At 52.0% G+C, this 25,669-nt stretch overlaps 1 protein-coding gene across 1 annotated transcript in view; it reads left to right on the top strand.

Moving 5' to 3' along the window:
• The first annotated feature begins 360 nt into the window (after positions 1–360).
• ERCC2 (ERCC excision repair 2, TFIIH core complex helicase subunit) overlaps positions 361–25,669 on the top strand; it is a 36,298-nt gene continuing 10,989 nt past the window's right edge. Inside the window, exons 1-11 of the mRNA XM_082263427.1 lie at positions 361–401; positions 7,160–7,259; positions 8,725–8,802; positions 8,876–8,938; positions 9,518–9,631; positions 10,711–10,827; positions 12,533–12,649; positions 12,796–12,919; positions 17,373–17,469; positions 20,729–20,862; positions 21,054–21,222. Of these exons, the coding sequence (XP_082119553.1) occupies positions 397–401; positions 7,160–7,259; positions 8,725–8,802; positions 8,876–8,938; positions 9,518–9,631; positions 10,711–10,827; positions 12,533–12,649; positions 12,796–12,919; positions 17,373–17,469; positions 20,729–20,862; positions 21,054–21,222 (1,118 nt within the window). The 5' untranslated portion in view covers positions 361–396. The remainder of the gene's footprint in view (positions 402–7,159; positions 7,260–8,724; positions 8,803–8,875; positions 8,939–9,517; positions 9,632–10,710; positions 10,828–12,532; positions 12,650–12,795; positions 12,920–17,372; positions 17,470–20,728; positions 20,863–21,053; positions 21,223–25,669) is intronic.

The raw sequence follows: 25,669 nt of genomic DNA, 5'->3' as shown, positions 1-25,669 counted from the left end.
ATTTTGGGGGAGGGGCGATCACTGTTTGCTGTCCAATGTTTCTCCCGGACACGTGACCTCCCATCCCCCCCTGATTGGTCGGCGGAGGATCGCCAGGTGCATGCCGGGATCGCACAGACATAGGTCCCGTTGTTCCAGATAAGGAATTGATGGACCCGCCGCCTTGATCGCCGCTTTAACAGTTCCCTGGACCCTGCGCCAGCCTCCTGACAGGAAGTGACGAGTTTAGGTATTTCTTACAGTACACCGTGATTTTTCCCCGCCCATAACAATCATGGCGGCGGCACGCTCGCCTCTTCTCGGTCACGTGGTGGGACGTCCAATGAGAAGAGGGACAAAGCGGTGATCAGGAGAAGTAGGCGGGGTCAGAGCGGAGGACGCGGAGCCACAGACAAGATGAAGTGAGTACCGAGCTGTGTGATTATTATTATGCGGGATGATGGGGAGTCTTCCCCTCCCCCCCAATATACTGACCCTCCCCCCAATACTGACCCCTCCCTTCCCCCAATACTGACCCCTCACTACAACCCCCAACCTGACACCGAGACCTACCTTTGTGTGCGGGGTGACAGATGACGGGGAGATTGATGGAGGGTGACAGATGACGGGGAGATTGATGGAGGGTGACAGATGACGGGGTGATGGATGGAGGGTGACAGATGATGGGGTGATGGATGGAAGGTGACAGATGACGGGGTGATGGATGGAGGGTGACAGATGATGGGGTGATGGATGGAAGGTGACAGATGACGGGGTGATGGATGGAGGGTGACAGATGACGGGGTGATGGATGGAAGGTGACAGATGACGGGTGATGGATGGAAGGTGACAGATGACGGGGAGATGGATGGAAGGTGACAGATGACGGGGTGATGGATGGAGGGTGACAGATGACGGGTGATGGATGGAGGGTGACAGATGACGGGTGATGGATGGAGGGTGACAGATGACGGGGTGATGGATGGAAGGTGACAGATGACAGGGTGATGGATGGAAGGTGACAGATGACGTGGTGATGGATGGAGGGTGACAGATGACGTGGTGATGGATGGAGGGTGACAGATGACAGGGTGATGGATGGAGGGTGACAGATGACGGGGTGATGGATGGAAGGTGACAGATGACGTGGTGATGGATGGAGGGTGACAGATGACAGGGTGATGGATGGAGGGTGACAGATGACGGGGTGATGGATGGAAGGTGACAGATGACGGGGAGATTGATGGAGGGTGACAGATGACAGGGTGATGGATGGAAGGTGACAGATGACGGGGAGATTGATGGAGGGTGACAGATGACGGGTGATGGATGGAAGGTGACAGATGACGGGGTGATGGATGGAGGGTGACAGATGATGGGGTGATGGATGGAAGGTGACAGATGACGGGGTGATGGATGGAAGGTGACAGATGACGGGGAGATTGATGGAGGGTGACAGATGACGGGTGATGGATGGAAGGTGACAGATGACGGGGTGATGGATGGAAGGTGACAGATGACAGGGTGATGGATGGAAGGTGACAGATGACGGGGTGATGGATGGAGGGTGACAGATGACGGGTGATGGATGGAGGGTGACAGATGACGGGGTGATGGATGGAAGGTGACAGATGACGTGGTGATGGATGGAGGGTGACAGATGACAGGGTGATGGATGGAGGGTGACAGATGACGGGGTGATGGATGGAAGGTGACAGATGACGGGGAGATTGATGGAGGGTGACAGATGACAGGGTGATGGATGGAAGGTGACAGATGACGGGGAGATTGATGGAGGGTGACAGATGACGGGTGATGGATGGAAGGTGACAGATGACAGGGTGATGGATGGAAGGTGACAGATGACGTGGTGATGGATGGAGGGTGACAGATGACGTGGTGATGGATGGAGGGTGACAGATGACGGGTGATGGATGGAGGGTGACAGATGACGGGTGATGGATGGAGGGTGACAGATGACGGGGTGATGGATGGAAGGTGACAGATGACGGGGTGATGGATGGAGGGTGACAGATGCCGGGTGATGGATGGAGGGTGACAGATGACGGGGTGATGGATGGAGGGTGACAGATGACGGGTGATGGATGGAGGGTGACAGATGACGGGGTGATGGATGGAGGGTGACAGATGACGGGTGATGGATGGAGGGTGACAGATGACGGGGTGATGGATGGAGGGTGACAGATGACGGGTGATGGATGGAAGGTGACAGATGACGGGGAGATTGATGGAGGGTGACAGATGACGGGGAGATTGATGGAGGGTGACAGATGACGGGGTGATTGATGGAGGGTGACAGATGACGGGGTGATGGAAGGAGGGTGACAGATGACGGGGTGATTGATGGAGGGTGACAGATGACGGGGTGATGGATGGAAGGTGACAGATGACGGGGTGATGGATGGAAGGTGACGGATGACGGGGTGATGGATGGAGGGTGACAGATGACGGGATGATGGATGGAGGGTGACAGATGACGGGGTGATGGATGGAAGGTGACAGATGACGGGGTGATGGATTGATCATTGATCGGAAATAAGAATAAATCTGAAGTATGGAATGTGGAAGAAGAAGATTGTGTAAAGGAAGTCCTCCCCCCCCATACAAACAGGACAGGATACAGAACACGCCGGGGAGACATAGGAGAACATGCCGGGGAGACATAGGAGAACATGCCGGGGAGACATAGGAGAACATGCCGGGGAGACATAGGAGAACATGCCGGGGAGACATAGGAGAACATGCCGGGGAGACATAGGAGAACATGCTGGGGAGACATAGGAGAACATGCCGGGGAGACATAGGAGAACATGCCGGGGAGACATAGGAGAACATGCTGGGGAGACATAGGAGAACATGCCGGGGAGACATAGGAGAACATGCCGGGGAGACATAGGAGAACATGCTGGGGAGACATAGGAGAACATGCCGGGGAGACATAGGAGAACATACTGGGGAGACATAGGAGAACATGCCGGGGAGACATAGGAGAACATGCTGGGGAGACATAGGAGAACATGCCGGGGAGACATAGGAGAACATGCTGGGGAGACATAGGAGAACATGCCGGGGAGACATAGGAGAACATGCCGGGGAGACATAGGAGAACATGCCGGGGAGACATGGGAGAACATGCCGGGGAGACATGGGAGAACATGCCGGGGAGACATGGGAGAACATGCCGGGGAGACGGGGAGACATAGGAGAACATGCCGGGGAGACATAGGAGGACATGCCGGGGAGACATAGGAGGACATGCCGGGGAGACATAGGAGAACATGCCGGGGAGACATAGGAGAACATGCCGGGGAGTTTACTGGGGACAGAAAAAAAAACCCGTCTGAAACCCAATGCAGCCGCTGTAAAAATGCCCCGTGTGCATTTGATCCATACAGAAAATTCAGCGCAGATGAGGGAGGGAGGAGGTGGGGGAGGAGGGGAGCTGAGATGAGGAAGAAAGTAAGGGAGTGAGGAGGTGAATGGATGAGGATGTGAGTGAGGGAGGAGTTGAGGTGAGGAAGGGAGTAGGTGAGTGAGTGACGAAGTGAGGAGGGGAGGGAGGAGGGGAGGGAGGGAGGAGGGGAATGAGGAGGTGAGGGAGAGTGGGAGGTGATGGATGGAGGTGATGACCGCAGGGAAGTTGCTCTCCCTTAGGCGCAGGGAAGTTGCTCTCCCTCAGGCGCAGGGAAGTTGCTCTCCCTCAGGCGCAGGGCAGTTGCTCTCCCTCAGGCGCAGGGCAGTTGCTCTCCCTCAGGCGCAGGGCAGTTGCTCTCCCTCAGGCGCAGGGAAGTTGCTCTCCCTCAGGCGCAGGGAAGTTGCTCTCCCTCAGGCGCAGGGAAGTTGCTCTCCCTCAGACGCAGGGAAGTTGCTCTCCCTCAGGCGCAGGGAAGTTGCTCTCCCTCAGGCGCAGGGAAGTTGCTCTCCCTCAGGCGCAGGGAAGTTGCTCTCCCTCAGGCGCAGGGCAGTTGCTCTCCCTCAGGCGCAGGGAAGTTGCTCTCCCTCAGGCGCAGGGAAGTTGCTCTCCCTCAGGCGCAGGGCAGTTGCTCTCCCTCAGGCGCAGGGAAGTTGCTCTCCCTCAGGCGCAGGGAAGTTGCTCTCCCTCAGGCGCAGGGAAGTTGCTCTCCCTCAGGCGCAGGGAAGTTGCTCTCCCTCAGGCGCAGGGAAGTTGCTCTCCCTTAGGCGTGGCTTGTGGAATGACCATAAAGACGTGATCTTATATAGAAGGAGCTCTGTGATAATTCCAGGGAGAAGAACGGTCAGCTTTGTTTACAACATCCGACCGTCCTTCTCTCTCAGCGTGGAGCAATGGCGTGCGACTGACGTAGGGCTACATCGGTTTGCGCAAGAGGGGCTGCCTGCGGCAGTAAAACTGCGACAGGCGGTCCTAAAGTGGTTAAGGGGGGGAATCTTCCAGTCCAGAAGTGGTTAATAAAGTAAATGATTGCACCTACAATTTCCTGTAGTTTATAACAGCATAAAAGCACAAATAAATCAAACAGCAAGCGCATACGGCGTTCCTCCGGGCTCAAACAAGCCACCAACCAATCGGATAGGAGTCACGTGATGATGTCACTGTTGTAGGCCCCATCCTACGCGTTTCGTCACAAAGTACATTGTCTGGGGATAGTCTGAGGCGATGTATCATCACGTGTATCAGCCATTTATAGGACAGGGGCGCCATCTTAAAGAGACAGAGACTAAGATATAATGTGCGGGGTGCATCTCATAGTCGCTCATTATGAAATACCTTCCAACGAAGTCCCCGCAGCACCGCCCACTCACACAGCCAACATGTTCGGCCATCTTCCTTCCGGGTTCACGTCCTCCGGCCATCTGATTGGCCAGAGCCGCGATTAAGTCACTCCCGCACATGCAAACAGGAGCCACCGGCAGAGGTGGGGGATTCGAGTCACATGACTTGAGTCACCAGTTTGAGGACTTCAGACTTGCTCGATTAAAATTAATAAAAGACTCGACTTGACTTTGACTTGAGACATATGACTCGAAATGACTTTACTTTAAGTTATTAAATATTTGCATTTTCTCAAGATGTGTTAAAGAAAAATGAATTCCTGTTATGTTTCTGACACCTCAGTCACCTAAAACCCCTCAGCGTGTTCTGATTTTTAGGACACTGGCTGTTCAACAATGGAAATACTTAACATGTTTTTAGTGTCTGTGGCGTTGATGACCGGACGAAGGATTTTGAGCTGTTTGGGCATTCAAAGTGTTTCTTTAATATGCCAAGGAAAAAGCATTAAGCAGTTTTGTTAATGTTGAAAATGAAAAAAAAAACCTTTCCTGACCCCTGACCCTGACCACTGACCCTGACCACTGACCACTGACCCTGACCACTGACCCTGACCACTGACCACTGACCACTGACCCTGACCAGTCACCACTGACCCTGACCACTGACCACTGACCCTGACCACTGACCCTGACCACTGATCCTGACCACTCACCACTGACCCCTGACCCTGACCCCTGACCCCTGACCCTGACCACTGACCACTGACCACTGACCCTGACCACTGACACTGACCACTGACCCTGACCACTGACCACTGACCCTGACCACTGACCCTGACCACTGACCACTGACCCTGACCACTGACCCTGACCACTGACCCTGACCACTGACCCTGACCACTGACCCTGACCACTGACCCTGACCACTGACCCTGACCACTGACTTTTAACTGATTTAAAGGTGAAAATTGGGGTAGATCAATATTCTGACTTGATTTGTGACTTGACCAAAATAAATGACTTTTACTTGCTTGACTTCTAGCAGGGACTCGACTTGCTTGCTTTTCGCCACAGTAACTTGAGACTTGCACGTGTGACTTACTCCCATGTCTGGCCACCGGTCACGGCACGGGCGGCATGCAAAGTAAAGATCTCCTAAATGGTGCAAGTTTAGGAGGTATATACAGTCCCTATAGAGGAGTCTTATCATAGGATCACCTATAGGGAAGCCTTATCATAAGATCACCTATAGGGGAGTCTTATCATAGGATCATCTATGGGGGGAGTATTATCATAGGATCACCTATAGGGGAGTCTTACCGTAGGATCACCTATAGGGGAGTCTTACCGTAGGATCACCTATAGGGGAGTCTTACCGTAGGAGCACCTGTAGGGGAGTCTTACCATAGGATCACCTATAGGGGAGTATTATTGTAGGATCACCTATAGGGGAGTATTATTGTAGGATCACCTATAGGTACATCTTATGATAGGAACACCTATATGTAAGAGTTATCATAGGATCACCTATAGGGGGGTCTTATCGTAGGATCACCTATAGGGGGGTCTTATCGTAGGATCACCTATAGGGGGGGGTCTTATCGTAGGATCACCTATAGGGGGGGTCTTATCATAGGATCACCTATAGGGGGGGGTCTTATCGTAGGATCACCTATAGGGGAGTCTTATCATAGGATCACCTATAGGGGGTCTTATCGTAGGATCACCTATAGGGGGGTCTTATCGTAGGATCACCTATAGGGGGGTCTTATCGTAGGATCAACTATAGGGGGGGTCTTATCGTAGGATCACCTATAGGGGGGTCTTATCATAGGATCACCTATAGGGGAGTCTTATCGTAGGATCACCTATAGGGGAGTCTTATCATAGGATCACCTATAGGGGGTCTTATCGTAGGATCACCTATAGGGGGGTCTTATCGTAGGATCACCTATAGGGGGGTCTTATCGTAGGATCACCTATAGGGGGGTCTTATCGTAGGGTCACCTATAGGGGGGTCTTATCGTAGGGTCACCTATAGGGGGGTCTTATCGTAGGGTCACCTATAGGGGGGTCTTATCGTAGGGTCACCTATAGGGGGGTCTTATCGTAGGGTCACCTATAGGGGGGTCTTATCGTAGGGTCACCTATAGGGGGGTCTTATCGTAGGATCACCTATAGGGGGTCTTATCGTAGGGTCACCTATAGGGGGGTCTTATCGTAGGGTCACCTATGGGGGGTCTTATCGTAAGATCACCTATAGATGCTGAGGAAGCTGGCTGCTATCTGCACACACTCATTAGGAGAGAAAACAAAGGCCCGCATAGGAAGAACAGAGAGGGGAAACGCTGCCATCTAGTGGAATAGAATGAATAATGGAAATGAGATTTATTATTGTTGTCTGCAGGCTGAACATAGAGGGATTGTTGGTTTATTTCCCCTATGAGTTCATCTACCCCGAGCAATACTCCTACATGCTGGAGCTGAAGAGGACGCTGGACGCCAAGGTGAGGGGGAGGGGTCTATATACAGCTTTAGATTGTATGTATGTATGTGTATATATATATATATATATATATATATATATATAGGGGGAGGGGAGATCTCTGTATATATAGGGGGAGGGGAGATCTCTGTATATATAGGGGGAGGGGGGGTCTCTGTATATATAGGGGGAGGGGAGATCTCTGTATATATAGGGGGAGGGGGGGTCTCTGTATATATAGGGGGAGGGGGATCTCTGTATATATAGGGGGAGGGGAGATCTCTGTATATATAGGGGGAGGGGGATCTCTGTGTATATATATAGGGGGAGGGGGGATCTCTGTATATATAGGGGGAGGGGGATCTCTGTGTATATATAGGGGGAGGGGGGATCTCTGTATATATAGGGGGAGGGGGATCTCTGTGTATATATATAGGGGGAGGGGGATCTCTGTATATATAGGGGGAGGGGGGATCTCTGTATATATAGGGGGAGGGGAGATCTCTGTATATATAGGGGGAGGGGGATCTCTGTATATATAGGGGGAGGGGGATCTCTGTGTATATATATAGGGGGAGGGGGATCTCTGTATATATAGGGGGAGGGGAGATCTCTGTATATATAGGGGGAGGGGGGATCTGTATATATAGGGGGAGGGGAGATCTCTGTATATATATAGGGGGAGGGGAGATCTCTGTATATATAGGGGGAGGGGAGATCTTTGTATATATAGGGGGAGGGGGGATCTGTATATATAGGGGGAGGGGGATCTCTGTATATATAGGGGGAGGGGGGATCTCTGTATATATAGGGGGAGGGGGGATCTCTGTATATATAGGGGGAGGGGAGATCTCTGTATATATAGGGGGAGGGGGATCTCTGTATATATAGGGGGAGGGGAGATCTCTGTATATATAGGGGGAGGGGAGATCTCTGTATATATAGGGGGAGGGGGATCTCTGTATATATAGGGGGAGGGGAGATCTCTGTATATATAGGGGGAGGGGGGATCTCTGTATATATAGGGGGAGGGGAGATCTCTGTATATATAGGGGGAGGGGAGATCTCTGTATATATAGGGGGAGGGGGATCTCTGTATATATAGGGGGAGGGGAGATCTCTGTATATATAGGGGGAGGGGGGGATCTCTGTATATATAGGGGGAGGGGAGATCTCTGTATATATAGGGGGAGGGGGGATCTCTGTATATATAGGGGGAGGGGAGATCTCTGTATATATAGGGGGAGGGGAGATCTCTGTATATATAGGGGGAGGGGGATCTCTGTATATATAGGGGGAGGGGAGATCTCTGTATATATAGGGGGAGGGGGGATCTCTGTATATATAGGGGGAGGGGAGATCTCTGTATATATAGGGGGAGGGGAGATCTCTGTATATATAGTTGGAGGGGGGACGTGTCTATGATTTGTACAGATGTCAGAGGTCGGAGGTTCCCGTGTGTCACCCGTCTACTTTGTTTGGCGCAGGGTCACGGCGTGCTGGAGATGCCCTCGGGGACAGGGAAGACGGTCTCGCTGCTGTCACTCATCGTGGCCTATCAGAGGGTGAGTGTCCCCCCCCCCTCCCCCCCCCGGGTGTAGGTCGGAGGTCATACTGATGGTGTGTTCTGTGTTGCAGACGTTTCCTCTGGAAGTGACGAAGCTGATCTACTGCTCCCGGACCGTCCCTGAGATAGAGAAGGTGGGTGTGTCCACTGTCATGTGACCGGCCGCCATGATGGATGTGTGTCCGCTGTCATGTGACCGGCCGCCATGATGGATGTGTGTCCACTGTCATGTGACCGGCCGCCATGATGGATGTGTGTCCACTGTCATGTGACCGGCCGCCATGATGGATGTGTCTCCACTGTCATGTGACCGGCCGCCATGATGGATGTGTGTCCACTGTCATGTGACCGGCCGCCATGATGGATGTGTGTCCACTGTCATGTGACCGGCCGCCATGATGGATGTGTGTCTGCTGTCATGTGACCGGCCGCCATGATGGATGTGTGTCTGCTGTCATGTGACCGGCCGCCATGATGGATGTGTGTCCGCTGTCATGTGACCGGCCGCCATGATGGATGTGTGTCCGCTGTCATGTGACTGGCTGCCATGATGGATGAGCCATGACTCGATGTGTCTCCACTGTCATGTGACTGGCCGCCATGATAAATGTGTCTCCGCTGTCATGTGACCGGCCGCCATGATGGATGTGTCTCCGCTGTCATGTGACCGGCCGCCATAATGGATGAGTCATGACTTTTTTGGCTTTCTGCAGGTGGTGGAGGAACTGAGGAAGCTGATTGAGTACATCCAATCCCAGACCGGGGAAACGCTCAACTTCCTGGCTCTGGCGCTAAGCTCCCGCCGCAACCTTTGTGTCAATCCAGAGGTGAGTACATCAACTTAGGGCCCCGTGGTAGAGTGTGGCCCTAAGAGGTGAGTACATTATCCTAGGGCCCCGTGGTAGAGTGTGGCCCTAAGAGGTGAGTACATTATCCCACTGCCCAGTGGTAGGGCCCCAGGAGGTTAGTACATCATACTGAGGCCCTGTGGTAAAGTGTGTATCCCTGGGAGGATTGTACATCATCCTGGGGCCATGTGGTAGAGTGCGTGGCCCTGAGAGGTAAATACACCATCCTAGGGTCCTGTGGTAGAGTGTGGGGCCCCAGGAGATGGGTACATCATCTTGGGGTCCTGTGGTAGAGTGTGCCTGTAAGATCTGAGTACATCATCTTGGGGCCCTATAGTGCTGTATATGGCCCTGAGAGGTTAGTACATCATGTTGGAGCCCTGTGGTAGAGTGTGTGGCCCTAGGGATGGGGACATCATCCTGGGGCCCTGCGGTAGAGTGTGCCTGTAAGATCTGAGTACATCATCCTGGGGCCCTGTGGTGGCCTTTGTGGCCCCAGGAGGTAAATACATCATCCTGGAGCCCTGTGGTAGTATGTGTGGCCCCAGGGTTTGGGGCATCATCCTGGGGCCCTGTGGTAGAGTGTGTGGCCTTGAGAGGTGAGAACATCATCCTGGCGCCCTGTGGTAGAATGTGTGGCCCCCAGGGGTGGGGACATCCTCCTGGGGTCCTGTGGTAGATTGTGTGGCCCCCAGGGGTGGGGACATTATCCTGGGGCCCTGTGGTAGTGTGTGGCCCCCAGGGATGGGGACATCATCCTGGGGCCCTGTGGTAGTGTGTGGCCCCCCAGGGATGGGGACATTATCCTGCGGCCCTGTGGTAGTGTGTGTGGCCCCCTAGGGGTGGGGACATCATCCTGGGTCCCTTTGGTAGAGTGGGTGGCTCCCTAGGGGTGGGGACATCCTCCTGCGGCCCTGTGGTAGTTTGTGTGGCCCCAGGGATGGGGACATCCTCCTGCGGCCCTGTGGTAGATTGTGTGGCCCTCAGGGGTGGGTACATTGATGTGTGGGCGTGTGCATAGTTCTGAATGTCGCACTCTGTGTCTCCTCCTCCTCCAGGTCAGTGCGCTGCGGTTCGGGAAGGAGGTGGACGGCCGATGTCACAGTCTCACAGCTTCCTTCATCCGAGCTCAAAGACAGAGAGATCCCACCATCCCCTCCTGCCGCTTCTATGAGGTAGGAGATCTGGGATCTGGGAGGGAATAGGAGGAGGATAGGGATCTGGTAAGTGGTCTGGAGAAGGAAGTTTGGACGATCAGTAGATCTGGGATCTGGTTGTGGATTTAGAGCTCAGAGGGAAGATATAAGATTGGTTTGGTGATCTGGTAGTCAGAAGGTAGATCTGGGATCTGGTTGGTGATTTAAAGCACCAAGGTAGACCTGGGATGCGGTTGGCAACTTGGGGCTGAGAAAGTAGATCCTGGGATCTGGTTAGTGATTTGGAGCACAGAGTTATTCTGATATCTGACTGGTCATTTTAAGCTCAGTGGATAGATCTGGGATCTGGTTGGAGATTTGGAGCTCAGTGGATAGATCTGGGATCTGGTAAGTGATTTGGAGCTCAGTGGGTAGATCTGGGATCTGGTTGGGGATTTGGAGCTCAGTGGATAGATCTGGGATCTGGTAAGTGATTTGGAGCTCAGTGGGTAGATCTGGGATCTGGTTGGGGATTTGGAGCTCAGTGGGTAGATCTGGGATCTGGTAAGTGATTTGGAGCTCAGTGGGTAGATCTGGGATCTGGTTGGGGATTTTGAGCTCAGTGGGAAGATCTGAGATCTGGTTGGGGATTTGGAGCTCAGTGGGTAGATCTGGGATCTGGTTGGAGATTTGGAGCTCAGTGGATAGATCCGAGATCTGGTTGGTGATTTGTTGCTCAGTGGATAGATCTGGGATCTGGTTGGGGATTTGGAGCTCAGTCGGTAGATCTGGCATCTGGTTGGGGATTTGGAGCTCAGTGGGTAGATCTGGGATCTGGTTGGGGATTTGGAGCTCAGTGGATAGATCCGAGATCTGGTTGGGGATTTGGAGCTCAGTGGATAGATCTGGGATCTGGTTGGGGATTTGGAGCTCAGTGGATAGATCTGGGATCTGGTTGGGGATTTGGAGCTCAGTGGGTAGATCTGGGATCTGGTTGGGGATTTGGAGCTCAGTGGGTAGATCTGGGATCTGGTTGGGGATTTGGAGCTCAGTGGGTAGATCTGGGATCTGGTTGGGGATTTGGAGCTCAGTGGATAGATCTGGGATCTGGTTGGGTATTTGGAGCTCAGTGGGTAGACTTGGGATCTGGTTGGGGATTTGGAGCTCAGTGGGTAGATCTGGGATCTGGTTCGGGATTTGGAGCTCAGTGGGTAGATCTGGGATCTGGTTGGGGATTTGGAGCTCAGTGGGTAGATCTGGGATCTGGTTGGGGATTTGGAGCTCAGTGGGTAGATCTGGGATCTGGTTGGGGATTTGGAGCTCAGTGGGTAGATCTGGGATCTGGTTGGGGATTTGGAGCTCAGTGGATAGATCTGGGATCTGGTTGGGTATTTGGAGCTCAGTGGGTAGACTTGGGATCTGGTTGGGGAATTGGAGCTCAGTGGGTAGATCTGGGATCTGGTTGGGGATTTGGAGCTCAGTGGGTAGATCTGGGATCTGGTTGGGGATTTGGAGCTCAGTGGGTAGATCTGGGATCTGGTAAGTGATTTGGAGCTCAGTGGATAGATCTGGGATCTGGTTGGGGATTTGGAGCTCAGTGGATAGATCTGGGATCTGGTTGGGGATTTGGAGCTCAGTGGGTAGATCTGGGATCTGGTTGGAGATTGGATCGGTTTGGGATAGTAATAATAAGTGTTGGAAGATTTTCTATTCAGCAGAAAGTGATGGAATTTCCTCTTTTTAGGAATTTGATTCTATTGGCCGAGAGACGCCCCTCCCTCCAGGGATCTATAACTTAGACGATCTCCGGACATTAGGGCGACAGCGGGGCTGGTGTCCGTATTTCCTCGCCCGTCACGCTGTGAGTATTCTCTTCATGTGTTTGCCGTGTGCGGGGGGAAAGGGGAGGGTAATCATGTGACTTTGTGTGCGGGGGAAGGGGGAGGATAATCATGTGACTTTGTGTGCGGGGGAAGGGGGAGGATAATCGTGTGACTTTGTGTGCAGCTCTCGCAGTGTAATGTGGTGGTGTACAGCTACCACTACCTGCTGGATCCCAAGATCGCTGACCAGGTCTCCCGGGAGCTGGCCAAGAAATCCGTTGTGGTCTTCGATGAGGCGCATAATATCGGTGAGTCCTGCGAGGTCACAGCATTCCCTTCCCTTACCCCATACTCCTCCATTCACCCTGCACTACCCTTCCCTTACCCCATACTCCTCCATTCACCTTTCCTCAGACTCTCGTCCCCTTTACCCCGGGCTCTCGTCCCTTTATAGTTACATAGTTAGGGAGGTTGAAAAAAAGACATCAGTCCATCCAGTTCAACCTATGATATGTGTGTGTGTGTTTGCTGTTAACTGTACATTGTATACCCCTGTATGTTGTACATTGTATACCCCCTGTATGTTGTACATTGTATACCCCCTGTATGTTGTACATTGTATACCCCCTGTATGTTGTACATTGTATACCCCTGTATGTTGTACATTGTATACCCCCTGTATGTTGTACATTGTATATCCCTGTATGTTGTACATTGTATACCCCTGTATGTTGTACATTGTATACCCCCTGTATGTTGTACATTGTATACCCCCTGTATGTTGTACATTGTATACCCCCTGTATGTTGTACATTGTATACCCCCTCTATGTTGTACATTGAATACCCATGTATGTTGTGGTCTTTAAGGTGCCCATCTAATAGTTTTTTGAAACTATCGATGTTCCCTGCTGATACCACTGCTTGTGGAAGAGAATTCTGTGACGAGACCAATCTCGCCACTGGGCATTGGAGAAGCCTGGTTGCTCGCCCCCTGCAATGTGACTATGGACCCTCTCATCAGCCCATGCTAAACGTAAACCCCATGGCAATTTGACTGTTTTTGTGGCATCTGAGCGCTGTTTGGATATGTTGAGCGCTCAGATCCAGGCTATCTGGGGATGGGTTAAATGTGGGGGTTCTGTTCGGTAGACTGGGAGTTATGCATTTATGTGTCTTTTTGTGTTTCTTTAACCATGTGGCTTATGGAGTCTTGCCTCTATCCTGGAAGCTAAACCTTATTCCTGTAAACTGTAAGGCACAGGAAGTCCACTCCTAATATGGCCATTCCAGGAAGTTCTGAGGAGACAGACTGTCTGAAGGGGCTCTCCATTCACCTATTGTCAGAGTAATGTGTATTGAGGGCTCGTTAGGGAACCATTGTTCTGTGTCTGACTATTGTGTACATTGATTGCCCCCTGGGGCTTCTGTCTCCTTGCACCTGGCAGCCCTTCTGGTCAAGCTATCTGACCAATCACTGCTGACTCATTTTCGAGCCCTCATTTGCATGGCTGGAGAGGACCTTATAGGGAACTGCAGGTACTGTGAAATTGACCAATGGGAAAGCGGTTGTTGGGGGAAGGATGTTCCAATTTGTGTATAAAAGTGTGCTGTGTTCTTCCAATAAATGTTGTTGTTGTTCCTGTTTTAACCTCAACACGGAGCTTTGTCTCGTTATTGGGGGGATTTATTGTATGCTGTTCCAGTCTGACTGCTAGGAGTGTAAACCCGTCATATGGTTTTTCCTATTCAGCTGTACGCAGCATTCATAAGGTTCCAGCTACACTGTTTGCATCGTTCCTTGGTTTCCAGTTCGGGAGTTTGGTGTCCTGCAAGTAGCTGTGCCTGTAGCTCTGGAAGGGGAAGATCTCCTAAACGGTTTTAACCCTTTTTACGCTGAGGTTCGTAACAATTGGTGGCAGCGGTGGGATCGTTCCCACAGCCAGAAGGACAGCTACAGGAGACACCATTCCGTGGATTTACAAGTTGGGGGCAACGCATGTCTCAGTACAGCAACCCTTAAAGCAACAGGATGGAACCAGCAGTGGAGTACAGATATTCTCTGAAAGAATATGACCGTATGGTGTGGTTACGGCTGAGCTTCTTCGGACTCAATCCACTGGAGAGATCCAAGCGGTTCGTGAGGAACTTAGTGTTCATGTCTCTGCTAGACAGGGCAGAGAGAGAGGGCCAGCTAGCACGTTGGCAGCGGCAGGTACGGTCCAGCGGCAGGTACAGTTAAGGGAAGAGGAGAACCCAGTCTCCATTCCCCAGCGGCAGCCTTATTTATTGGGAATTGGGAGCCCAGTCTCCATTCTCCAGCAGCAGGCTGAGTTACATGGGGCAGAGACAGTCGGTCCTGTCGCCCAGCAGCAGATTGATTTGTTGGGAATTGGGAGCCCAGTCTCCATCCCACAGCAGCAGAGTGTCCTGCAGGAAACAGAGAGCCTAGTCTCCTTTCCCCAGCAACAGGACACTGTATTGGGAGCAGAGAGAGTCGGTCTCCCTCCCCAGGGGCTAGAAGTATATTTGGGAGAGGGGCTTGTTACCCCCTCCCCCCATGGACAGTTTGATTTGTTGGGAATTGGGAGCCCAGTCTCCATCCCACAGCAGCCGAGTGAAGTGCAGGGAATTGGGAGCCCAGTCTCCATTCTCCAGCGGCAGGCTGAGTTACAGGGGGCAGACACAGTTGGTCCTGTCCCCCAGCAGCAGATGGATTCATTGGGAATTGGGAGCCCAGTCTCCATCCCACAGCGGCAGAGTATTTTATTGGGAATTGGGAGCCCAGTCTCAATCCCACAGCGGCAGAATATTTCATTGGGAATTGGGAGCCCAGTCTCCATCCCACAGCAACAGGGCTGTTTAGCCAAAGGGGAGACAGTCGGTCTTCCCCCACAGCAGCATGGTGGGTTATCTAAAGGGGAGACAGTCGGTCTCTCCCTACCGCAGCATGGTGGGTTATCTAAAGGGGAGACAGTCGGTCTCTCCCTACCGCAGTATGGTGGTGTATCTAAAGGGGAGACAGTCGGTCTCCCCCTCCAACAACCAGGCTCCAACCAGGCTACTTCCGTGGTAGCGTTTGCAACAGGGCAGAGTACCGCTGGTCTCTGCCCACTCAGCAACCCACCAAGGCAGTCTACCAGTCCCCCACACAGCCAAGGTGAGGCACCTGGACATGGACAAATTTCTCTTCTACCCAGGTGTAGTAACCAGTTATTTTGGGTGGGCTGTACTGCTGTTGCTGTTTCTGTTTTGTGGGTGGGCTGCTGGACTAACAAGGGCACTGACCAGCAGAAGGTCAGATACCCTGTTAGTCTGTTTGGAAAAGGGGAGAAATGTAACTAGACCAATCTCGCCACTGGGCATTGGAGAAGCCTGGTTGCTCGCCCCCTGCAATGTGACTATGGACCCTCTCATCAGCCCATGCTAAACGTAAACCCCATGGCAATTTGACTGTGTTTGTGGCATCTGAGCGCTGTTTGGATATGTTGAGCGCTCAGATCCAGGCTATCTGGGGATGGGTTGAATGTGGGGGTTCTGTTCGGTAGACTGGAAGTTATGCATTTTTGTGTCTTTTTGTGTTTCTTTAACCATGTGGCTAATGGAGTCTTGCCTCTATCCTGGAAGCTAAACCTTATTCCTGTAAACTGTAAGGCACAGGAAGTACACACCTAATATGGTCATTCCAGGAAGTTCTGAGGAGACGGACTGTCTAAGGGGGCTCTTCATTCACCTATTGTCAGGTGTGCTAATGATCTCATCTGTTGTCTGCTAAGGGATGTATTGACACTCAGAGTAATGTGTATTGAGGGCTCGTTAGGGAACCATTGTTCTGTGTCTGACTATTGTGTACATTGATTGCCCCCTGGGGCTTCTGTCTCCTTGCACCTGGCAGCCCTTCTGGTCAAGCTATTTGACCAATCACTGCTGACTCATTTTCGAGCCCTCATTTGCATGGCTGGAGAGGACCTTATAGGGAACTGCAGGTACTGTGAAATTGACCAATGGGAAAGCGGTTGTTGGGGGAAGGATGTTCCAATTTCTGTATAAAAGTGTGCTGTGTTTTTCCAATAAATGTTGTTGTTGTTGTTCCTGTTTTAACCTCAACACGGAGCTTTTGTCTCGTTATTGGGGGGATTTATTGTATGCTGTTCCAGTTTGACTGCTAGGAGTGTAAACCCGTCATATGGTTTTTCCTATTCAGCTGTACGCAGCATTCATAAGGTTCCAGCTACACTGTTTGCATCGTTCCTTAGTTTCCAGTTCGGGAGTTTGGTGTCCTGCAAGTAGCTGTGCCTGTAGCTCTGGAAGGGGAAGATCTCCTAAACGGTTTTAACCCTTTTTATGCTGAGGTTCGTAACAAATTCCACATCCTTACTGCTCTTACAGTGAAGAACCCCCTGCGTATTTTAAGGTTAAACCGCCTTTCCTCTAGTTTTAGTGAGTGGCCACGTGTCTTATTGTATTCCCTTTCTCTGAATAGTTTGTTCCTTATGCTAGGGTCACCAGTACAATATTTGTACATTGATATCATATCCCCCCTCAATCGTCTCTTCTCCAGAGAGAATAAGTTCAGTGCTTGTAGTCTTTCCTCATAGCTGATGCCCTCCATTCCCCTAATTATTTTTGTTGCCCTTCTCTGAACTCTCTCCAGTTCCTTTTTAGCCCGGGCTCTCGTCCCTTTTTACCCCGGGCTTGCCTTCCCTTACCCCAGACTTTCATCCCTTTCTTCTTTACTGACCCTCTTCTGTCATCTTCATAGATAATGTCTGCATTGACTCCATGAGTGTCACCATCACACGGCAGTCTCTGGAACGTTGTCAGAATAACATAGAGACCCTCCATAATGCCATTCAGAAGTGAGTATGGCGGTGTACATAATAGGGGGGTCTGTATATGTGGGGAGGTGGCTAGAGGCTTATGGATGGTGGGGGGAGAATAGGGGGAGAGGAGGCTGGCCAGTAGGAGAGGGGTTTTGGAAACAAGGGTAAGAAGGGTGGCTGGCTGTTGGGGGAGGAGTTCTGTGAATATGGGGGGGGTCTGTGTATGGGACAGTTAGGAATAATGGCAGAGTGGAAGGGGGGGGCTGACCAATAGAAGGGAGCGTTGAATATTGGGGGGGGGGTCTGTGTAGGGGGCAGTTAGGAATGGCAGAAGGAAAGGGGGGCTGACCTATAGGAGGGAGCAGTGGAGTGGATATGGGGGGGTCTGTGTATGAGATAGTTGGAGATGGCAAAGGGACAGGAGGGGCTGACTAATAGGTGGGAGCGGTGGATATGGGGGGGGCTGTGTATGGGACAGTTGGGTATGATGAAGGGGGGGGCTGACCAGGGGGGGGCTGACCAATAGAAGGGATCGGTAGATTTGGGGGGGCTTTGTATAGGGGAGTTGGGGATGGCGAAGGGAAGGGGGGCTGACCAATAGGAGGGAGCGTGGTGGATATGGGGGGGGGGTCTATGTATGGTGCAGTTAGGGATGGGGAAGAGGGGGTGGGCTGAGCAATAGGAGGGAGCATGGTGGATATGGGGGGGTCTGTGTATGGGGCAGTTAGGGATGGGGAAGGGGGGGGGCTGACCAATAAGAGGGAGCGTGGTGGATATGTGGGGTCTGTGTATGGGGCAGTTAGGGATGGGGAAGAGGGGGTTGGCTAACGAATAGGAGGGAGCGCGTTGGATATGGGGGGGGGTCTATGTATGGGTCAGGGATGGGAAGGGGGGGGAGCTGACCAATAGGAGGGGGCGGTGAATATGGGGAGGGGGTCTATGTATGGGGCAGTTAGGGATGGGGAAGGGGGGGGGGCTGTCCAATAGGAGGGGGCGGTGGATATGGGGGGAGGGGGGTCTATGTATGGGACAGTTAGGGATGGGGAGAGGGGGGGCTGACCAATAGGAGGGGGCGGTGGATATGGGGGAGGGGGTCTATGTATGGGACAGTTAGGGATGGGGAAGGGGGGGAGCTGACCAATAGGAGGGAGTGTGGTGGATATGGGGGGTCTGTGTATGGGGCGATTAGGGATGGGAAAGGGGGTGGGCTGACCAATAGGAGGGAGCGGTGGATATGGGGGTCTATGTATGGGGCAGTTAGGGATAGGAAGGGGGGGGCTGACCAATAGGAGGGGGCGGTGGATATGGGGGGTCTATGTATGGGGCAGTTAGGGATGGGGAAGGGGGGGGGGCTGACCAATAGGAGGGGGCGGTGGATATGGGGGGTCTATGTATGGGGCAGTTAGGGATGGGGAAGGGGGGGGCTGACCAATAGGAGAGAGCGGTGGATATGGGGGGTCTATGTATGGGACAGTTAGGGAAGGGGGGGGCTGACCAATAGGAGGGAGTGTGGTGGATATGGGGGGTCTGTGTATGGGGCGATTAGGGATGGGAAAGGGGGTGGGCTGACCAATAGGAGGGAGCGGTGGATATGGGGGGTCTATGTATGGGGCAGTTAGGGATAGGAAGGGGGGGGCTGACCAATAGGAGGGGGCGGTGGATATGGGGGGTCTATGTATGGGGCAGTTAGGGATGGGGAAGGGGGGGGGCTGACCAATAGGAGGGGGCGGTGGATATGGGGGGTCTATGTATGGGGCAGTTAGGGATGGGGAGGGGGGGGGCTGACCAATAGGAGAGAGCGGTGGATATGGGGGGTCTATGTATGGGACAGTTAGGGAAGGGGGGGGCTGACCAATAGGAGGGAGCGGTGGATATGGGGGAGGGGTCTATGTATGGGGCAGTTAGGGATGGGAAAGGGGGTGGGCTGACCAATAGGAGGGAGCGGTGGATATGGGGGGGGGGGGTCTATGTATGGGGCAGTTAGGGATGGGAAAGGGGGTGGGCTGACCAATAGGAGGGAGCGGTGGATATGGGGATGGGGGTCTATGTATGGGGCAGTTAGGGATGAGGAAGGGGGGGGCTGACCAATAGGAGAGAGCGGTGGATATGGGGGGTCTATGTATGGGACAGTTAGGGAAGGGGGGGGGCTGACCAATAGGAGGGAGCGGTGGATATGGGGGGGTCTATGTATGGGGCAGTTAGGGATGGGAAAGGGGGTGGGCTGACCAATAGGAGGGAGCGGTGGATATGGGGTAGGGGGTCTATGTATGGGGCAGTTAGGGATGGGAAAGGGGGTGGGCTGACCAATAGGAGGGAGCGGTGGATATGGGGGGGGGTCTATGTATGGGGCAGTTAAGGATGTGAAAGGGGGTGGGCTGACTAATAGGAGGGAGCGGTGGATATGGGGAGGAGGGTCTATGTATGGGACAGTTGGGGATGGGAAAGGGGGGGGGGGCTGACTAATAGGAGGGAGCGGTGGATATGGGGAGGAGGGTCTATGTATGGGACAGTTGGGGATGGGAAAGGGGGGGGGGCTGACTAATAGGAGGGAGCGGTGGATATGGGGAGGAGGGTCTATGTATGGGACAGTTGGGGATGGGGAAGGGGGGAGGCTGACCAATAGGAGGGAGCGGTGGATATGGGGGAGGGGGTCTATGTATGGGGCAGTTAGGGATGGGGAATGGGGGGGCTGACCAATAGGAGGGGGCGGTGGATATGGGGGAAGGGGGTCTATGTATGGGGCAGTTAGGGATGGGGAAGGGGGAGGAACTGACCAATAGGAGGGGGCGGTGGATATGGGGGGAGGGGGTCTATGTATGGGGCAGTTAGGGTTGGGGAAGGGGGGGGCTGACCAATAGGAGGGGGCGGTGGATATGGGGGGAGGGGGTCTATGTATGGGGCAGTTAGGGATGGGGAAGGGGGAGGAACTGACCAATAGGAGAGAGCGGTGGATATGGGGGAAGGGGGTCTATGTATGGGGCAGTTAGGGATGGGGAAGGGGGAGGAACTGACCAATAGGAGGGGGCGGTGGATATGGGGGGAGGGGGTCTATGTGTGGGACAGTTAGGGATGGGGAGGGGGGGAGCTGACCAATAGGAGGGGGCGGTGGATATGGGGGGAGGGGGTCTATGTGTGGGACAGTTAGGGATGGGGAAGGGGGGGGAGCTGACCAATAGGAGGGGGCGGTGGATAAGGGGAGGTGGTCTATGTATGGGACAGTTAGGGATGGGGAAGGGGGGGGAGCTGACCAATAGGAGGGGGCGGTGGATATGACGATATTGTCATTCTAAATCAGGATTAAGGAATCGGATGAACAGAAGTTGAAGCAGGAATACGCCCGGCTGGTGGAAGGTTTGCGGGAAGCCAACATCGCCAGAGAGACGGACGTCTACCTGGCCAATCCTGTCTTACCAGATGAGATCCTCAAAGGTAGGACATCCAATATTCATATGATGGGGGTGAGGGGGGGGGGGGTCATACAGTTGCATGAATCACAATCAATACTGATAGGTTCATCCATCCCAGGTAGGTCACTATTGGTACGCCCAGAGCGGGTTCCTCCTCTTCCCGGGTGTGAACAATAAAACCTCAATGTACGTGTAATCTGATCTCCCCTACAGAGGCCGTCCCGGGCTGCATCCGCAACGCTCAGCACTTCCTGGGATTCCTGCGCCGGTTGGTCGGCTACGTCAAGTCACGTCTGGGCTCGGGTCATGTGACCCAGGAAGGCCCAGCCGCATTCCTGCGCGATCTCTATGAGAAAGTGTGCATCGAACGGAAGCCAATGAGGTCAGTGTGTGGTGTATACAGAGGGAAGTGTATATAGAGGAGGGAGTGTGTGTGTGTGTGTGTATATCGCTTTACAATGTGAAGGAAGACAATACAGTTACAATACAGTTCAAAACAGGAGGAACTAGAGGGCCCTGCTCGTTAGAGCTTACAATCTAGAAGGGAGGGTCAAGTGAAACAAAAGGCAATAACCGTGGGGGATGGGTTGATGGAGAAAAAGGAGGTACATTTGTTAGGGGTTGGTAGGATAGGCTTCTCTGAAGAGGAGGGTTTTCAGAGATCGCCTAAAAGCTAATAGAGTGGGGGATAATCGGACAGATAAGGGTAAGGAGTTCCATAGGATTGGAGAGGCTCTGGAAAAGTCCTGGAGGCGAGCATGGGAGGAGGTGATGAGTGAGCTAGAGAGCAGGAGGTTTTGAGAGGAAGAAGAGAGCGATTAGGTTGGTATTTTGAGATGAGGCTGGTGATGTAGCTGGGGGCTAGGCTGTGGATTGCTTTGTAAGATGTTGTAAGTATTTTGAATTTAATTTGTTGGGTGAGCGGAAGCCAGTGGAGGGATGACAGAGAGGAGCGGCGGACACTGAGCGATTGGTGAGGTGGATGAGTCTGGCGGCAGCATTCATGATGGATTGAAGGGGGGATAGCCTGTGTAGAGGTAAGCCAATGAGAAGGGAATTGCAGTAGTCGAGGCGCGAGATGACCAGGGAGTGAATTAGGAGTTTTGTTGTGTCTTTGGTTAGAAAGGGGCGTATTTTGGAGATGTTGCGGAGGCTGAGGCGGCAAGATTTGGACAGCGATTGGATGTGGGGTTTGAAGGAGAGTTCAGAGTCCAGGACAACACCTAAGACCTTGGCATGTGGGGATGGGCTGATGGTAATGCCATTGATATTGACAGAGAAATCAGGGGAAGGGGCACGTGGTGGAGGAAAGATTATAAGCTCGGTTTTGGATGGATTGAGTTTGAGGAAGTGGTGAGACATCCAGACCGATATATCTGATAGTAAATTAGTGATACGTGAGGAGACTGAGGGAGAGGGCTGAGGGGTGGATAGATAGATTTGGGTATCGTCAGCGTAGAGATGGTATTGGAAGCCGTGGGAGGCTATCAACTGACCTAGAGAGGAGGTGTAGATTGAAAATAGGAGGGGTCCAAGAACAGAGCCTTGGGGAACTCCAACAGAGAAGGGAAGAGGAGAGGAGGAAGTAAAATTGTAGGTAACGCTAAAGGTGCGGTTAGATAAGTAAGAAGATAACCAGTGAAGAGTAGAATCACGGAGACCAAAGGCATGGAGTTTTTTGAGGAGGAGGGGATGGTCAACCGTATCAAAGGCAGCAGAAAGGTCCAGAAGTAGGAGTACAGAATACTGTCCATTGGTTTTGGCCGTTAGCAGATCGTTTGTCAGCTTTAGGAGTGCAGTTTCAGTGGAGTGTTGAGGCCGAAATCCAGACTGAAGGGGATCAAGGAGGCTATTCGCGGCAAGGTGGTCGCACAGTCGGTTGTAGACTAGACGTTCGAGGAGTTTGGATGAGAAGGGGAGCAAGGAAATAGGGCGTAGGTTGTTCAGATCGGTTGGGTCCAGTGAGGGCTTTTTAAGTATGGGGCTGACTAGTGCATGTTTTAGAGAGTTGGAGAAGATGCCAGAAGAGAGAGAGAGATTGAAGATGTGGGTTAGAGAGTGTAGAATAGGGCCAGAAGGTGAACGTAGCATTTGCGAGGGAACAGGATCCAGAGGGCAGGTTGTTAAGTGGACATTAGCAAGTAGTTTAGCGACCTCGTCTGTAGTGGCGGGGTTGAATGAGGGAAGTAATGATCGCACTTGTGGGCGTGAAGCATAAGGCATGGAGGAAGGTATCTGAACAGCAACGATCTCCTTACGAATTGTGTCAATCTTCTGTTTGAAGTGGTTGGCAATCTCCTGGGCAGTGAGTGAGTTGGTGGGAGGGGGTAGTGGAGGACGGAGTAGAGAGTTAAAGGTAGCGAAGAGTTGCCGGGGGTGGGATAACAAGCTGTTAATGAGAGTGATAAAATAGGTCTGTTTGGCATTGTGGAGACTGGAATTGTATTTTTGGAGGGTGGATTTATATTGGTTGAAATCATTCTGAGACCGAGTCTTACGCCATAGGCGCTCAAGAGCACGGCTATGCTTTTTCAGACTTCTAGTGTTAGCTGTTTGCCAAGGTTGAAGGGGTCTGGGCCTGATTCGGTGTGTGGTGAGGGGGGCCAATGTGTCCAGGGAGGCTAAGAGTGAAGTGTTGTAGACAGAAGTGGCTAGGTTGGTGCAGGACAGGGGTGCGATTTTGTCATAGAGGTGGTCGGTAGCAGAGTAGAGAAGAGAAGGGTTGAGATGGCGTAGGTTTCTGCGGGTAACTGTACGGTAGCTGGAGGGAGAGGAGGTGGAGTAGAGGGAGAGAGTGAAACTAATAAGGTAGTGATCAGAGAGAGGGAAAGGATTGTTGGAAAAGTTGTGCGGGGTGCATAGGTGGGAGAAAACAAGGTCAAGGATATTGCCTTCAGAGTGAGTAGAAGCATGTATCCATTGCTTCAGGTCAAAGGAGGAGGTTAGATTGAGAAGTTTGGAAGTGGTAGGAGTGTTAGTATTAACAGGGATGTTGAAGTCGCCGAGAATGATTGTGGGGATTTCAGAAGAGAGAAAGTAGGGTAGCCAGGAGGAGAAGTCATCAAGAAAGGTTGATACTGGTCCAGGGGGGCGGTAAATCACAGCTATCCTTAGAGAGACAGGGGAGAAAAGACGAATGCAGTGTACCTCAAATGAGGAGAGGTACAGAGAGGGAGGCGGCTGAAGTACCTGAAAGGAGCTATGTGGGGCTAGAAGGATCCCGACACCCCCTCCCTTGCGTCCGTTGGGTCTAGGGGAGTGAGTCCATAGAAGACCACCTTGGGATAGGGCAGCAGAAGACGCAGTGTCGGATTTGTGCAGCCAGGTTTCGGTGATGGCAAGTAGATTAAATGAATTAGCGATGAAAAGGTCATGGAGAGAGGTGAGTTTGTTACAGACAGAGCGGGCGTTCCAAAGGGCACAAGAGAAAGGGAGTCCAGTCTTGGGAAGAAGAGAGATAGGAACTAGATTGTGCTGACTGCGACTGCAGCCAGAGGGTGTAGGGTATGTGGTGTATTGAGCATGGGTAGATGGAGGCCCAGGGTTTGGGGATATGTCTCCAGAGGCCAGGAAAAGCAGAAAGGTGAGGGTGGTAATATGAGAGTGTGATTTATATGAAGGGACGTGCCTCAGTGTCCTGGAGGATTTGTGTGCATGTGGATTTAGAAATAGCAGGAGACGGTGAGTGCAGTAATAAGGTGAGGACAGAAGTGAGGATGATATATATAAGCTGTGGGGTGGAGAAGAGGGGTGAAGTAGAGAGAATTTAAGGATGGAGGATAGGGCAGTCAGAAGAAGTGGCAGAGAGTGCATTTTACCAGGATAGAGCTGAAGAGGTGAGACAAAAAAAAAAAAAAAAAAATGATGGAGATCATCTGCAGTCTATGTGGTGTATATCTCAGCCTTTCCTGTGTTCATTCACTTTGTGCATTCTCTGAAGTGCAGAATCAGAAGTGCATGCCACTTGTAGAAATCGTCCCCCCCACTTAGAGAAGAGAGCCCCCCAAAAAGCAAATGTACCCCCCTGCAAATGTGCTGTCCCCAAGTGATGCTGCACTTATATACTTTTAGACCTGGGGTGGGGGCTTATCCAATTAAGCAATCAGGAATTGATAAATTAGGGCTGGTTAGCTGGCACTGGGTTTCACTTCAGAAAGATCTACAGATAACCGGGGGATACCTCTAAAAGGTTAAAGGCTGTAATGGTTATAAATTTAAGGTAAGAAAGCATATAGCAGCACCAGTCTACAGCTGGATAAACAAATAAACATACCACATTAAAACAAAGCCTAGAAAACGCAGGTACACGCTTTCAATGTTGGATGGTTGCAAGCAAAGTTGGACACATACCTATGGAGAGACAGAGAAGGATTAGATGACACATTGAGATGAATGAATTCTGCAGAATCAGAAGTGCATGCCACTTGTAGAAATCGTCCCCCCCACTTAGAGAAGAGAGCCCCCCAAAAGCAAATATGCCCCCCTGCATATATATATATATTATAGGGAGTGTGAGGTGTATATATAGAGGGGAGTGTGGGGTATACAGTACTGTGCAAAAGTCTTAAGCAGGTGAGATGCTGTAAATGAAGAATGCTTTCAGAAATCGAGGTGTTAATAGTTTATTTTTATCACAAAAAAAAAAAAAAAAAAAAGAAGAAAAATGGAAAGTAAATGAAGATAAATCCAATCAATATTTGAGTTGCCTCCCCCCCCTTTTCTAGGTAGACTTGCACACAGTTGGTGCAGGAACTCTGCAGGTAGGTTGTTCTATGTACATCTTGGAGAACTAAGCACAAATCTTCTGTGGGTGTCGGCTGCCTCCAATC

This window comes from Pelophylax lessonae, assembly GCF_965119305.1.
Source record: "Pelophylax lessonae genome assembly, chromosome: 7".
In the NCBI taxonomy this organism is placed as follows: Eukaryota; Metazoa; Chordata; class Amphibia; order Anura; family Ranidae; genus Pelophylax; species Pelophylax lessonae.
This window is presented reverse-complemented; position numbering and strand designations above follow the sequence as displayed.